The sequence below is a fragment of the Xenopus laevis genome, chromosome 3L (genome assembly GCF_017654675.1).
Source record: "Xenopus laevis strain J_2021 chromosome 3L, Xenopus_laevis_v10.1, whole genome shotgun sequence".
In the NCBI taxonomy this organism is placed as follows: domain Eukaryota; kingdom Metazoa; phylum Chordata; class Amphibia; order Anura; family Pipidae; genus Xenopus; species Xenopus laevis.
The window spans coordinates 140,084,669-140,101,863 of record NC_054375.1 but is presented as its reverse complement, the minus strand read 5'-3'; the positions used below and the strand labels follow the sequence as shown (position 1 = coordinate 140,101,863).

General features: G+C 43.8%; 1 protein-coding gene across 2 annotated transcripts; it reads right to left on the bottom strand.

The window, feature by feature from the left end:
* Nucleotides 1-468: 468 nt before the first annotated feature.
* On the bottom strand, nucleotides 469-17,192 carry LOC108711632 (oocyte zinc finger protein XlCOF6-like). Of its 2 annotated transcripts, XM_018253548.2 has the most exons (4): nucleotides 17,055-17,192; nucleotides 5,423-5,500; nucleotides 4,051-4,153; nucleotides 469-2,770 (listed from the first exon to the last, which is right to left on the bottom strand). In XM_018253548.2, the coding sequence occupies exons 2-4, from the start codon at nucleotides 5,483-5,485 to the stop codon at nucleotides 1,128-1,130; spliced, it is 1,809 nt and encodes a 602-aa protein (XP_018109037.1). In that variant the 5' UTR covers nucleotides 5,486-5,500; nucleotides 17,055-17,192; the 3' UTR covers nucleotides 469-1,127. The 2 variants fall into 2 exon arrangements, with proteins under 2 accessions (XP_018109037.1, XP_041443031.1); XM_041587097.1 differs by lacking the exon at nucleotides 17,055-17,192 and having other exon boundaries at nucleotides 5,423-5,797.
* Between the last annotated feature and the right edge of the window lie 3 nt (nucleotides 17,193-17,195).

Below are 17,195 nucleotides of genomic sequence, written 5' to 3'. Positions count from 1 at the left end.
CGTAGTTTCGCCAGCACTCCGCAAATTCACTAAAATCCGAAGTTGCACTCAGGGGTAGTGTAAGGTTGCGAAGTTGCGCTAGCGTTGATTCACTAAGCGAAGTTACGCTAGCGATGGTTAATTTGCATACGGCGCCAAATTCAAATTTCAATGGAGGAATACGTAGAATCACTACAAATGCCTGGGAAACCTTCAAAACATCAAATAAATTTTTTTTTTGCCCTACACATGTGCCCACTGTATAGTTAAGGTGCCATGAGTTAGGAAATGTAGGGGGGAAGGAGGGGAGCCCCAAAAGTTTTTTCGATCTTTTTCAGCCTATCACCCATAATATAGAAAAAACGCGAGCGTTTTTTGGGACTTAGAAAAAATTTGAACTTTTTTTGAAGCAATCCCTATCTACTCTATTGCGCTTCGCCTGGTCTGAGGTGGCGAAGGAAGTCTAGCGTAAAAGGTAGCGTTCAGTACACTGCGCGCGTTAGTGAATTTGCGTAGTTACGTCCGTAGCGAAAATTCGCCAGGCGTAAGGGTGCGAAGTAACACTAGCGAATTTACGTTAGGTGCTTCGTTGCTTAGTGAATTTGCCCCTTAGTTTCATCTTATCTCAGTTTTGACTTTGACGTCTCACCATGCTCCCTGTACGTAGTCCTTACCCTCTGATATGATCTGCTTGATACTGACAAACAACCAAATGCACTGACAAAATGTCCAGAAGAACACATTCGTACATAATGAAATGGAGAGATTGTCCATAAATACACTGTCACGTGTAACATTTTGGCTTTGGAGACTCTGCCACCAAAGTGCATTTTCCATCCCGTTGAAGCTGGACTCATTCCAGTACAGGAAAGTCTCGAAAATATTTGAGCAAAGGGAAAATATAAAATGTACTTGAATGGTTATGCCAGGGCACTATGTGGAGCCAACCATATGCATATAAGATAAGAATGAAGATATCTCCATAAACGTTCCCCGTCCCTCGGCCTAGGTAGGTGGGTGTTCGAATACTTGTTAAACGTGACCAAGTCTACTCAGTAAGGAGCTCCGCTTTCCAACACTTGCACTCGGCTCTTACTTTAATACTCCATCTTACATATTAACACTGCTTTTCTTGTCATTTGCCAGTTTTATGACTTCAACTCTGTATCAATAACCTGATCTAAATTTCCAGAGCCAGTCTTCTCAGCTACGTTATTGGCTAATGAGTCTCCTCTCCTATGAATTTTCTGATGTTTGATAAGTGTGGAGCAATCAGTGAAACTCCGGCCACAGTCGTTACACGTATATGGTTTCTCTCCCGTATGGATCCTCTGGTGCTTCACCAGCGTTGAACTATCGGTGAAGCACTTTCCACAAACCTTACACGAATACGGCCTCTCGCCTGTATGAATTCTTTGGTGTTTGATGAGTGTTGAGTTATCTATAAAGCTTTTCCCACAGTAGTTGCATACAAAAGGTCTCTCCCCTGTATGTATTCTCTGGTGTTTGACCAAGGTTGAACTATCTGTAAAGCTTTTACCGCATTCCGTGCATGGAAACGGTTTCTCGCCAGTATGGAATCGCTGGTGAACGATAAGGTGTGAGTTGCAAGAGAAGGATTTTCCGCAGTCTGTACATGTGTATGGTTTTTCCCCAGTGTGTGTCCGCTGATGCTTAACAAGAGTAGACCGGGCAGCAAAGTTTCTACCACAGAGAATACAGGAAAATGGTTTCTCTCCTGTATGTGTCCTTTGATGTTTAACAAGCGATGAACTATCAATGAAACTTTTCCCACACTGAGAACAACCAAATGGCTTTTCACCAGTATGGGTTCTCTGGTGTTTAACCATAGCTGACTTCTTGGTGTATCTGTTTCCACATGTCATGCATACAAACGGTTTCTCTCCTGTGTGTACTCGCTGATGTATCACAAGTGTTGAACTGTCTGTAAAACTCTTCCCACATTCCCGGCAGACAAAGGGCCGTTCCCCTGTGTGAGTTCTCTGGTGCACAATAAGATGAGAATTACATGAATATGTTTTCCCGCATTCCTTGCATGCATACGGTTTCTCCCCAGTGTGGCTTCTCCTGTGGACCACAAGTGTTGAGTTCTCTGTGAACCTTTTCCCACATTCTGTGCATTCAAAAGACTTTTCTCCAGTGTGTATGCGCTGGTGTTTGACGAGGTTTGACCGGTCGGTGAAACTTTTCCCACATTCTATACATGTGAATGACTTTTCCCGGGTGTGAATCCTGTGATGCTTTACCAGATTAGACCTATCAGTGAAGCATTTGCCACATACAGTGCATGCAAACGGCTTTTCTCCTGTGTGGATACGTTCATGTTTTACAAGAGAGGGCCGGTCAGTGAAACCCTTGCCACAGTAGGAACATGAAAACGGTCTTTCCCCAGCATGGATCCTCTGGTGTATAACAAGGTGCGAGTTGTAGGAAAATGTCTTTCCACATACATTACATGTGTGCGGCTTCTCCACCGTGTGAGATTTCTGATGCCTGAAAAAAACGGTCCTGTCGGTAAAACTTTTTCCGCACTCGATGCATAAATAGGTGGTCACCTCCATGACCTGCCCTGTCTGGGGATCTATGGAGTTGTAAATGCTGAAGCTCTCAGCATCCATTCTACCGAATGGTCCCTCTGCAGGTTCTTCTAGGGTGTAAATATACTTTCCTGCTACAGTCTCTTCATGTGCGTCATTTTCATGTTCTGTTGTCAATCGGAGGGAGCGGTGGGGACTGCAAGTCTCTCCTTTCTCATTTATTGAGATAAAATCTGTAACAAACAAGACAATCAACTGAAGTCCTATAAACAGTGTGTTTGGAAGTCACACAATGAATGAGAACCTGAATGGTTCCAGTATAGTGTCATAAATCATGATCTATTTGTACCTGTAATCTCATTTTTCCAACAAGACTCAATCTTCTGCATTCAAGTATGGATAAGTGGCAAGTTCCTAATCATATAAGGTTAAAAAGCCTTATTCACAGGGTTACTGCAGCAGTTCAATGGTACAGAAGCAACCTACCATGAACCCTGCAACTGGCAGCAACGGATATACACAATCATCATATTTTGTGTATTGTCATATTTATCTAATTTCTTTACAGGGGTTTAGTTGTCCCTTAAAACAGTATGGGAAGAATTCTATCAACAAGTTAAGCCATGAAGCTCTGCCCAGAGAGGGCATCAATAAAACAATGTCCTTGCAGTGCCCAAGCTCTAGTAGCAGGTGTTGGGGGACTTTCAGTGCTTGCTATCCAGTTGTAAAAGTGGGGTAAAGAGCAGCATGCCACAGTCCTTAAATAACATGTCATTTTTTGGCTGTATTCCCCTGAATGGGTCTCCTTCCTTCTGCACACTTGAACTGTACAAACCCGAGAACAGCTTAAAGGGATACTGTCATGGGAAAAAAAATTGTTTCAAAATGAATCAGTTAATAGTGCTGCTCCAGCAGAATTCTACACTGAAATCCATTTCTCAAAAGAGCAAACAGATTTTTTTATATTCAATTTTGAAATCTGACATGGGGCTAGACATATTGTCAATTTCCCAGCTGCCGCAAGTCATGTGACTTGTGCTCTGATAAACTTCAATCACTCTTTACTGCTGTACTGCAAGTTGGAGTGATATCACCCCCTCCCCCCCCCCCCCCCAGTAGCCAAACAAAAGAACAATGGGAAGGTAACCAGATAACAGCTCCCTGACACAAGATAACAGCTGCCTGGTAGATCTAAGAACAACACTCAATAGTAAAAACCCATGTCCCACTGAGACACATTCAGTTACATTGAGAAGGAAAAAGAGCAGCCTGAAAAAGCATTTCTCTCCTAAAGTGCAGGCACAAGTCACATGACCAGGGGCAGCTGGGAAATTGACAAAATGTCTAGCCCCATGTCAGATTTCAAAATTGAATATTAAAAAATCTGTTTGCTCTTTTTAAAAATGGATTTCAGTGCAGAATTCTGCTGGAATAGCACTATTAACTGATGCGTTTTGAAAAAACCATGTTTTCCGATGACAGGATCCCTTTAAAAAGAGGGGAATATTTTTACCTTCAGTGCAATCCTTATGCATCATTGATAGCTTTGCCTTGTGTACTGAAGACCGGCCTTCGTCTTCCAATAAATCTTCATCTTCATAATACATGACAGGAATCTAAAGTCCAGAAACTGAAATCAGCCTTCGTTTTCACTAGCACTTTGGTTATTACACAACATATAATAATGATATAATTGTATATACTAAGCTCAAACCCCGGGCCATTGCTCCTATCAGCAGAAATCTGCACTGGTCCAGGGGTTCTTCCAGTGAGCACCACGGAGCGATCGTCCTTCTTCTTTCTTCAAATTTCCCGGGGCAGACACATGCACAGTAGAACTAAATAGCCGGCTTCTTTGTTTAAGTTCGGCTTTTAGCGCTACTGCATATGCACAAGGAAAGAAAAAGCCGGAAGCTGATCGCTCCATGGTGCTCCCTGGTGCTCCCTGGAATAACTCTGGGCCGGTGCAGTTTTCTTTAAATGCCTTTGCTAAGATACTACATGTCTTTTAGGAGAGGCGATTCTTAGTATTGTCTATGACACAAGCTCCAAAGCTGCTAGTAGCAGCTACTTTTTGTGGCTCCAAAAATATAACCTACCATAGACAATACTGAGAATTGCTACTGCTAAAAAACACATAGCAAAGCCAATTATTACTATTGTCTATTTTGTAGCCATGACAAATTGCTGCTACTAGTGGCTCTATGTATCTTTATACAGGCAGATTCAGGGAGATTAGTCTGCTGATGACAAATCTCCTCTTCTTCGGGGCGACTCCTCTTCTTCTCCCCGAACTGCCTCCCCGCTGGCTACAATGTAAATTGCCGGTGGGATGGCACTCGGAGCGTTCCATTTCCCAAAGCCACCCGAAGTTGCCTCACGAGGAAAATTCGTGGCAACTTCAGAAAACGAATCAATTCGAGTGCCATCGGCACCAGCAATTTACATTTAGCCGGCGGGGAGGCAGTGCGGGGAGATTAGTCTCCCCGAAGATTTATCGCCGGGCGACTAATCTCCCCAAATCTGCAGGTGTGCCCTGACCCTTAGAGTGACAAATCTTTCTACAGCAGGCGACTAATCTCTCTGAAATTCCTTCCCACCGGCAAGAATAGAAATTGCCAGCAGGATGGCATACGTTTTCCAAAGTCGGATACTATAAAATTACGTGGGGTCTGTGGGATGTTGCGGCCATAGAACCCCAGAACAATGACTTCTTATGTATGTCTAAACCTGCACAGAGATGCAGTAAAACCTTCACGGAAGCTAGAAGTAACCGGGGTAATATTAATATAAGGGAAATACAAAGGAAACACAGAAGTGCAACTATGGAGGGGGGAGGGGAGGGTCTTCTACTTTAGTATATCTTTGTAGAAACATCTACTCACCTCCTCTGCCGGCTCATTCTCAGAGATACGTTCTTCTGGAAGACTTGAGTCACATTCCGACATCTTGGGAGGGTGCAACTGGAGCAAGTGGATTAAACATATAAACCAATATCGTGTTGGATGGGAAAAGTATCGTTTACAAGAAAAAAAATTCTAACTAATTTTTAATATAATAACAAAGGTCTGGTCTTATAAGGCCTAGCCGAAAGGCAACTAAAACCTTGTAATAATTCTGGACATACGTGTTCCACACTACAGGGCTGCTATTCCATTTCCCTTGTACAAGAGCCCAGTGTAACTAAAGTCACATCCCAAACAGCATAAGTATGGGTAGCCTTAGGCATAGTGACAGATAACAGGATTTTTTATACTTACCGTTAAATCTGTTTCTCTGTGATCAATAGGGGGACACAGGGACGATGGGGTTAAGCTCCACCCTCCAGGAGGCAGGACACTTACTAATAAATTTGTGGGCGTGCCTAACCGGCTTAACCCCCACACTCCAGCTTATCCAATCAGTTTGTCACAAAAGATGCTGTAACAAGATTACGTAATAATCAAAATAATAATAACCCACGTAGAAGGTAAATCAGGGAATTATCCCGACATGACCAAACAGTCAATAAACAAAAGTTTTAGGGCGGGCCGCCCTGTGTCCCCCTATTGATCACAGAGAAACAGATTTAACGGTAAGTATAAAAAATCCTGTTTTCTCTGTCATCATAGGGGGACACAGGGACGATGGGGACTTAACAAAGCAGCCCCCAAAAACAGCAGGGCGGGAAAAACGAATTAACCATTACTTCAGCACAGAATGAAGCACCTTGCGCCCAAAAGATGCTTCAGCTGAAGAAAAAATATCAACTTTATAGAATTTTGTAAAAGTATGTACAGAGGACCAGGTAGCCGCCCTGCAAATCTGGTCCAATGAGGCCGAATTACGCCAAGCCCAGGAAGCTCCGATTGCTCTTGTAGAATGAGCTCGAATTCCCTCCGGTGGAATCTTCCCTTTGGCCATGTATGCCTGTCTGATGGTCTCCTTGATCCATCTAGAAATGGTAGCTTTAGATGCAGGAAGACCCTTCCTGGGCCCTGATGGTAATACGAAGAGAGTTTGAGACCGTCGAAAAGACCTTGATTTTTCAATATACCATCGTAAGGCTCTAACTACATCTAAGTTGTGTAGTCGACGTTCCTTATCATTCTTTGGTTCCGGACAGAGAGAGGGAACAACAATGTCTTGGTTGATGTGAAATAACGAGACCACCTTAGGAAGGAAAGACGGAACTGTGCGTAGGACTGCCTTATCTTTGTGGAACACTAGAAAAGATGGATCTGCCGATAGTGCACTCAGTTCTGACACTCTTCTAGTGGATGTAATTGCCATTAAGAACACTACCTTCCAGGTAAGCCAAGTATCTGAAATAGATCCCATCGGTTCGAATGGTGGATCCAGAAGGGCTTCGAGAACAACATTTAAATCCCATGCTGGAACTGGAGGCTGATATGGAGGAACTATATGTGCCACTCCTTGAAGAAAAGTGCGTACTGTATCATTCAAGGCTAGTTTGGACTGAAATAGAATTGACAGAGCTGATACTTGTACTTTCAGAGAGCTGAGTTTTAGACCTCGCCTGAGCCCGCGCTGCAGGAAAGACAGAACTCTCGGAATGCTAAGCTTGTGAAAGGATAGATTGAACTCCTCGCACCAACTCCGATAGGATTGCCAGACTCTGTAGTATGATTTTGAAGATGAAGACTTACGAGCTCTCAATAATGTGGCAATAACTTCTTCTGTTAACCCTTGTTTTCGCCAGATGTCTGCCTCAACAGCCATCCCGTCAAAGCGAACAGCCCTGGGTTGTGATGTGCCACGGGCCCTTGGAACAGAAGGTCCGGCCTGTTCTCGAGACGTATCGGTTGTGCTATTGACATTTCCTGAAGGTCGAAAAACCAAGTCCTCCGAGGCCAGTAAGGAGCCACCACAATTACCGTGATGTCTGACTGTCTGATCTTCTTGAGGACTCGTGGAAGCATGGGTAGCGGAGGGAATATGTACGCTAGATTGAACTGCCACTTCTGAGTCGACCCCTGCTGCCAGTCTCTCTCGGTAACGAGCAAAGAACCGAGGCACCTTTGTGTTGTTTCTTGACGCCATTAGATCGACCTGTGGTTGTCCCCAATGGAGTACTAGTTTTGCAAACACTTCTGGGTGAAGTTCCCATTCTCCCGGATCTAGACGAATTCTGCTGAGGTAGTCTGCTTTGGTATTTAGAACTCCTGGGATATGGATCGCGGACAGCTGTACTTCGTTGGTTTCTGCCCAACTGAGAATTTGTTGAGCTTCCAACAGCGCCGCTTTGCTGCGAGTACCTCCCTGGCGGTTTATGTACGCCACTGCGGTAGCATTGTCGCTCTGTAATCGAACCGGACTTGCCTGTAATAACTCTGTCCATTCGGCCAGAGCTAGTCTTATTGCCCTTAGCTCTAAGATGTTGATTGGAAGTTTGGACTCCCCTGGAGACCATTGGCCTTGGGCAGACAAGTTGTCCCAGGTTGCTCCCCAACCCCTCAGACTGGCATCTGTGGAAATTATCTTCCAATCTTGCGTCGCCCAGGATTGACCCTTGGAGAGATTGGTCGGTCGCAGCCACCACTGGATGGCTACTCTTGTCGACTGAGATAGATTGAGCTTGCGAGTGAGAGCTCCCCCTCTCCATGACGCTAGAATGTTCGCTTGCAATGGTCGTAAGTGAATCTGTGCAAATGGAACGGCTTCTATGGTAGCAACCATGAGTCCCAGTACTCTCATTCCTAGATGAACAGTTGGACTCTGATCTCGGAGGAGTAGACGGACTTGCTTCATGACCTTCATTTGCTTGTCCAACGGAAGATGCACCATTTGTGTAATGGTATTGAACTCAAGACCCAGGAATGTCATGTGATGACTGGGTCGCAAATTGGACTTCGACCAATTTATGGTCCAGCCAAAATTCTGCAGAAGACTGATTGCCTTGCTCCGATCTTCCTCTGCCTTTTCCTCTGATCTGGCTTTCAGAAGCAGATCGTCCAGATAAGGAGTGACTGAAATCCCTTGCAGACGTAATGCCGCCGCCGATACTGCCATTAGTTTTGTGAACACTCTGGGGGCTGAAGAGAGTCCGAATGGCAGAGCCACAAACTGGTAGTGTTGGTTCCTGAATGCGAATCGAAGGAAGGAGTGATGCGGCGGCCAGATTGGTACATGGAGGTACGCATCTCTGATATCGATAGACATCAGCAGTTGATTTTTCTCCATCCCTCTTATCACTGATCTCAGAGTCTCCATTTTGAATCGTACTGATCTGACGAACTTGTTCAGCTGTTTGAGATCTAGTACCGGCCTGAAGGAGCCGTTTTTCTTTGGCACAATGAAAATGTTGGAATAGAATCCGGAAAATCTCTCTGAATGTGGCACTGGAACAATCACTCCAGTTTGTTCTAAATTTGTGATGCAATTTAGAAAGGCAGCAGCTTTGTCTGGATCTGCAGGAACCCTGGACATGATGAATCTTTTGCCAGGAATGGTTGAGAAATCTATGTGGTAACCTTCGGAAATAATTTCGTTCACCCACATGTCTGACGCATGGTTGATCCACACCTCCCGGAATTGGAGTAACTTGCCCCCAATACGCTCCCCCGACTCCGGAAGGGGTACCCCGTCAGGCTGACGAAGACTTATCTGCTGCGGGCTTGATAACCGGTCGATTGGTCTTCCAATGCATGCGACTTTTGTCGTTTGTTTTGGCTCGAAAGTGTGACCGCTGTGGTGAATTGTTTCTTCGTATGTATCGTCTACTTGAACCACGAAAAAACCTTCCCCGTCTGGTGGCCGTAGTTGTTTTACTTTTGGCCTGTGGAAGAAAAGTGCTTTTTCCTCCCGTCGCCTGCGAAATAATTTTTTCGAGCTCTTCACCAAACAGGCGCTGTCCCTTGAATGGAAGAGATGTCAAGGACTTCTTAGAACTCAGATCTGCTGACCAATTTTTCAGCCACAATGTTCTACGTGCTGCAACAGAAAGAGCGGAAGTACGTGCCGTGACTTGAACTGTGTCTAGTGCGGAGTCGCACAAATAAGCCGATGCCTCTGCTATCGCATTGGCTGATGATAACAGATCGGATCTGGAAACTGCATTCTGGATGTCCTTGACAAGCGATTCAGACCACGCTTGTATTGCTCTGGCCACCCAAGCCGAAGCCAGGCATGGGCGAAGAGCTGACCCAGACGAAGAATAAATTGACCTAAGAAAACCTTCCAATCTTCGGTCAGATGGGTCTTTGAAGGATGCCGCATCTGTGACCGGCAATGTAGTGGACTTGGCCAATCTTGATACAGGTGCATCTACTGCTGGGGGATTAGTCCACTTTTCTACCAGTTCTTTAGAAAATGGATAAGACTTAGAAAATTTCCTAGTCGTCTGAAACTTTCTTTCTGGAACACTCCACTCTTCTTGTATTATGTGAAGAAGATGCTCATGAGAAGGAAAACAAACTTCGGATTTTTGCTTCCTCTTGAATAACCCCAAATCATCCTGGGATTTGGGCGTTTGTGATATATTCAACACATCCATAACACCCTTAATAATACCCTCCACATCATGCTGACAATCATGCTCTCTGTGGTCCTCCACAGTTTCTTCCTCCTCCCCAGACGAAACTTCAGAAGGAAGTAATTCTCCCTCAGATTGTGAGGATGCCTGCTCAGCTGCAGATTCGTCAGACAAACAATGAACAGACGTAGTAGGCACTTTAGTTTCTTCAGACCGCTTTCGCTTAGAGCTAGTCTTTTGGTCAAGTCTGGCTAACATTCTTCCTAAATTGTCAGCAATAGAGGGAAGACCCTGCAAGGAAGCAAGGGACTGTGTTAAATGAATGGCCCACAATGGTGCTGGCACATCAGCATCTGAGCTGAGCCCCTGACCTTGAGAAATACTCTCCCTTGAAGGATTCTCTGGCTGAGCCGCTGGTGGGCTTGAAACATCTTCTGAAATGAGCGCTGTACTCTGCCCCACTAAACAGGATTTACAGAGCGGCTCCCCCTGCCCTCGAGGCAGCTTAACATTGCAATTGGCACAGGCAAAAAATTTAATCTGCGCTGTTTTGGCAGCCTTCCCCCCTGCCCTGGTGAATAACCCCTCTGACCTACCTTCTGCCATGGAGATTGGGTAAGTAGGAGTGTGGGGCAGCCAGCAACCGCTTACAACTCGCTAGTACTTGCAGGAGCGGAGAAATGAACCATCCGGTGCGCAGCAGAAGCACTATGTGCGCAAGATGGCCGCTGGAACGCATACGCATGCGCACAAAGTGCGCAAGATGGCCGCTGGAACGCATACGCGCATGCGCACAACGTGCGCAAAATGGCCGCCGGAACGCATACGCCGCATGCGTTCCAGCGCAGCGTGATCCGGCCCTCTCCCCCCTCAGCCGTCTCCTCAGTTAGACAGAAGGCGCAGCGGGCGCCCAGACAACAGCATGGAGGGAGAGAACCGGCCAGTACAGGAGCACGCCCTGCACCCCTTACCAAACAGTAAGGATAAGGGGGGGGAACAGGGGGAGGGCTTCCCTGCTAGGGGGGAGGCTGCCAAGCCAGAACTGTGAGGTGAGTTGTTATGCCCAAGGCAGGTACTCACCTCGTGCCCATCCCGGCCAGACCGTCTGCCATCGCCAAACTTAGCAGGGATACGTCTGGGTGGTCGTTATAGCCTATAGCGGCTAGAAATGACCCCGGTGGGCGGAGAATACTGGGACTGTACTAAGGACAAACATACGCTGCCCAGAGTAAGACCACAGAAAGAGAATAGTCATCCTTGACTAACATCGCTGGACGTCCATCCTCCTGGTAACAGGACACTTAAAAAACTGATTGGATAAGCTGGAGTGTGGGGGTTAAGCCGGTTAGGCACGCCCACAAATTTATTAGTAAGTGTCCTGCCTCCTGGAGGGTGGAGCTTAACCCCATCGTCCCTGTGTCCCCCTATGATGACAGAGAAATATTATTAACAAGTACAGATATGGGATCCATTATCCAGAAACCAGTTATCTCATCAGCTCCGAATTAAGGGAAGCCATCTCCAATAGACTCTGTTATAATTACATAACTCACACTTTTACAAATAATTTCCCTTTTCTCTAATAATAAAACAGTATCTTGTATTTAATCCCAAATAAGATATAATTAATCCTTATTGGAAGCAAGGTCAGCCTATTGGGTTTATTTAATGTTTAAATTAAAGTAGACTTAAGGTATGAAGATCCAAATTATGGAAGGATCCCTTAAAGGAAAACTATACCCCCCAAACAATGTAGGTCTCTATTAAAAGATACTGAGTAAAACAGCTCATGTGTAAAACCCTGCTTCATATAAATGAACCATTATCATAATAATATACTTTTTTAGTAGTATGTGCCATTGGGTAATCATAAATAGAAAATTGCCATTTTAAAAAATAAGGACCACCCCCTGAGATCGTAAGATTCACTGTACTCACATACAAACCACATGTAAGGTCACATGAGCCAATTAACAGACAGAGTTCTGTCTTTTGCTTCCTCACTTCTTCCTGTTACAGTTAGAGTTGTAGTATTTCTGGTCAGGTGATCTCTGAGGCAGCACAGATAAGAGTCACGAAATGGTGGTTCAAGGCAAGAGATGTAAAGGGCAATATTTATGTAAATATATATTCCAGTTTGGTAAGATTCTTTAATATGTCATTCAATTTGATATAAACTATCTGTTGCTTAAGTATTCATTTTGGGGGTATAGTTTTCCTTTAATTGGAAAACCGCAGGTCCCGAGCATTCTACAATACCTGTATTTGTATATTTACAATACAGTGGTGTCTGAAAAGAAGAGGACAGCTTTGTACCTCTAGATGCCCCTGGGGTACTTTATGGTATAAGTCAGACACTGTTTATAAAATTATTTTGGAGCACTGGCCTTTACATAGCAATATAGTTAAAGGAACAGTAACACCAAAAAAATTTGTCTTTTAAACTAAGGAATGACAATATAATGTACTGTTGTGCTGCACTGGTACAACTGGTGTGTTTGCTTCAGAAAGACTACTATAGTTTATATAAACAAGCTGTTGTGTAGCCCTGGGGGCAGTATGGGAATATATCACACCTCTCACCTTTCCTGTGACTCTCCTGCACTGGTGGTGCAAATCTCCCTAGATAGTCGGCACTTGTCAGCACAATGTAGATAAGAGTTTTTAAGAGAGTCGCACAGACAACATATTTGTTGCAGGTGGGGAGCTTACCCCTTTTATTGTGGACACCTGTGCATCAACGTTTCGGGGGGTTAACAGAAGGCACAGGATACACTGCAGATAACATAAGCTCTGTAGTATACAACGTGATTCTTCAGAACTTCTCTGTTATCTACTGTCTATCCTGTGCTTGAATGGCTGCCCCCATGATTAAACAGCAGCTTGTTTATATAAACTATAGTAGTACTTATATGTTATCTACTGTGTATCCTGTGCTTGAATGGCTGCCCCCATGATTAAACAGCAGCTTGTTTATATAAACTATAGTAGTACTTATCTGTTATCTACTGTGTATCCTGTGCTTGAATGGCTGCCCCCATGGCTACACAGCAGCTTGTTTATATAAACTATAGTAGTACTTATCTGTTATCTACTGTGTATCCTGTGCTGGAATGGCTGCCCCCATGATTAAACAGCAGCTTGTTTATATAAACTATAGTAGTACTTATCTGTTATCTACTGTGTATCCTGTGCTTGAATGGCTGCCCCCATGATTAAACAGCAGCTTCTTTATATAAACTATAGTAGTACTTATCTGTTATCTACTGTGTATCCTGTGCTTGAATGGCTGCCCCCATGATTAAACATCAGCTTCTTTATATAAACTATAGTTAGCCTGAAGCAACCATACCAGTTGTACCAGTGCAGGCAACAGTACATTTTATTATCATTCCTTTAAAACACTTTCATTTTTTTGTGTTATTATTTCTTAATAAGCTCAGACTTTCCATAGGAGACAAGTTCTGAGCAACACACAAACGTGGCCATTGCTGCCCCCATAGAAAATCCTGGAAAGCCATCACAACAACTTTTCTGTTCAAGAAAGTCACCCAAACTCATACCATACAACCTTTGGGGGGGTTAAAATATAGTGGTCCATTTGGGGGATTAGATATAGTGGTCCGTTTTGGAGGGGATTAGATATAGTGGGCCATTTGGGGGATTAAATATAGTGGTCCATTTGGAGATTAGATATAATGGTTCATTTGGGGGGTTAGAAATAGTGGTTCATTTGGGGGGATTAGATATAGTGGTCCATTTGGGGCGATTAGATATAGTGGTCATTACATATAGGGGCAGATTCACTAAGGGTCGAATTTCGAAGTAAAAAATACTTTGAAATTCGACCCTCGAATTGAAATCCTTCGACTTCGAATATCGAAGTCGAAGGATTTAGCGCTAATCCTTCGATCGAACGATCGAAGGATTTTTCGTTCGATCGAATGATTAAATCCTTCGAATCGAACGATTCGAAGGATTTTAATCCAACGATCGAACGAAAATCCTTCGATCAAAAAAAGGTTAGCAAGCCTATGGGGACCTTCCCCATAGGCTAACATTGACTTCGGTAGCTTTTAGCTGCCGAAGTAGGGGGTCGAAGTTTTTTTTAAAGGGCAAGTACTTCGACTATCGAATGGTCGAATAGTCGAACGATTTTTACTTCGAATCGTTCGATTTCGTTCGATTTCGATCAAATTCGAACGAATTTAACCAATTCGATGGTCGAAGTACCCAAAAAATACTTCGAAATTCGAAGTATTTTTCATTCGAATCCTTCACTCGAGCTTAGTGAATCTGCCCCATAGTGTTTCATTTAGGGGATTAGATATAGTGGTCCATTTGTGGGGGGGGATTAGAGCTAGTGGTTCATTTGGGGGATTAAAAATAGTGGTCATTACATATAGTGGTTCATTTGGGGGGGATTAGATATATTGGTTCATTTGGGGGGGATTAGATATAGTGGTCCATTTGGGGGATTACATATAGTGGTCCATTTGGGGGATTACATATAGTGGTCCATTTGGGGATTACATATAGTGGTCCATTTGGGGGATTAGAAATAGTGGTTCATTTGAGGGGGATAAGATATAGTGGTTCATTTGGGGGATAAAATATAGTGGTCCATTTGGGGGATTACATATAGTGGTCCATTTGGGGGATTACATATAGTGGTTCATTTGGGGGATTAAATATAGTGGTCCATTTGGGGGGATTAGATATAGTGGTCCATTTGGGGAATTAGATATAGTGGTCCATTTGGGGGATTAGATATAGTGGTTCATTTGGGGAATTAGATATAGTGGTTCATTTGGGGGGATTAGATATAGTGGTTCATTTGGGGGGATTAGATATAGTGGTTCATTTGGGGGGATTAGATATAGTGGTTCATTTGGGAGATTCAATATAGTGGTTTATTTGGGGGATTAGATATAGTGGTCCATTTGGGGGATTAGATATAGTAGTTAATTTGGGGGGATTAGATTTAGTGGTTAATTTTGGGCGATTAGATATAGTGGTCATTACATATAGTGGTTCATTTGGGGGGGATTAGATATAGTGGTCCATTTGGGGGGATTAGATATATTGGTTCATTTGGGGGGATTAGCAATAGTGGTCCATTTGGGGGATTATATAGTGGTTCATTTAGGGAATTAGATATAATGGTCCATTTGGGGCGATTAGATATAGTGGTTCATTTGGGCGATTAGATATAGTGGTTCATTTGGGGGGGGGATTGGATATAGTGGTTCATTTGGGGGGATTAGATATAGTGGTCCATTTGGGGGGATTAGATATAGTGGTCCATTTGGGGGATTGCATATAGTGTTTGATTTGGGGAATTAGATATAGTGGTCCATTTGGGAGGATTAGATATAGTGGTCCATTTGGGGGATTAGATATAGTGGTCCATTTGGGGGGATTAGATATAGTGGTCATTACATATAGTGGTCCATTTGGGGGATTACATATAGTGTTTGATTTGGGGGATTAGATATAGTGGTCCATTTGGGAGGATTAGATATAGTGGTCTATTTGGGGGACTAGATATAGTGGTCCATTTGGAGATTAGATATAATGGTTCATTTGGGGGATTAGAAATAGTGGTTCATTTGGGGGGATTAGAAATAGTGGTTCATTTGGGGGGATTGGATATAGTGGTCCAGTTGGGGCCATTAGATATAGTGGTCCATTTGGGCTGATTAGATATAGTGGTCCATTTGGGCTGATTAGATATAGTGGTCATTACATATAGTGGTTCATTTGGGGGATTAGATATAGTGGTCCATTTGGGGGGGATTAGATATAGTGGTTCATTTGGGGGGGATTAGATATAGTGGTTCATCTGGCAGATTAGACATAGTGGTCATTTCATATAGTGGTTCATTTGGGGGGGGATTAGATATAATGGTTCATTTGGGGGGATTAGATATAGTGGTCCATTTGGGGGATTACATATAGTGGTTGATTTTAGATGATTAGATATAGTGGTCCATTTGGGGGATTAGATATAGTGGTCTATTTGGGAGGATTAGATATAGTGGTCCATTTGGGGAATTAGATATAGTGGTCCATTTGGGGAATTAGATATAGTGGTCCGTTTGGGGGGGGGATTAGATATAGTGGTTCATTTGGGGGATTAGATATAGTGGTCCATTTTGAGGGGGATTAAATAAAGTGGGCAATTTGGGGGGATTAGATATAGTGGTAAACGTGTCACACATATGAAATGTTACCCATCACACTAGGTAGGTCAATGACTCCTGCAGCCCTGTGTTATTCAGTCAGGTATCCAGTGACCTCACACACAAAAGGTTTTTGGAAAAGTAACTTTGATGCAAACATTGACCTGTACTATGTCTGTGCAGCTGGTCACTTTTACAAAGCCGTACCGTTATACTAAAGGCAACTATATAGTTGGTTATTTTCATTATCCTTTATACAAACATTGAATGTAACCCCGGGACAGCTAGCAGTCTTCATGTACAGCAGGGGTCCCCAACCCTTTTTACCCTTTAGCCACATTGAAATGTAAAAAAGTTGGGGAGCGACGCAAGCATGAAATACGTTCCTGGGGTGCCATATATGGGCTGTGATTGGCTACTGGTAGCCCCTATGTGGACTGGCAGCTACAGGAGGCTCTGTTTGGCACTACACCTGGTTTTTATGCAACTAAACTTGTCTCCAAAACTGCAATTCAAAAACAAGCATTTACTTTAAGGGCACTGGGAGCAACATCCAAGGGGTTGATGATCAACATGTTACTTGTGAGCTACTGGTTGGGGATCACTGATGTACAGGATCATCTCAGGAACAGGAAGGATTGTAGAAAGGGAAAGAAAGAGAATGGACTGCACTTGCTCACAGAGCTTGCAATCATTATAATGTTACACTGTTGGTTTCATAATGTGGCTGTCTGTGTGCTGCTGTCAGATGATACCAACACAGGGTTAGAAGCACCAATAAAGGCAGCCCCACAGCCTGAGGTTCAATGGAGACTCTATCCAACCCCACATAACCCGCTACATTCCCAAGTCTCTTACCTGGTACAGCCTAAAGCCTTTGTGTGTAAAGGGGAAGGGGGTGTGGCTACGTCTGAGCTCCGTGGTTGGCTGATACACGCTACACGTGAGGCTGTCGCGCTAACATTTGGAGGTTGTAGTCTTACGACTTTCTATGGGCTA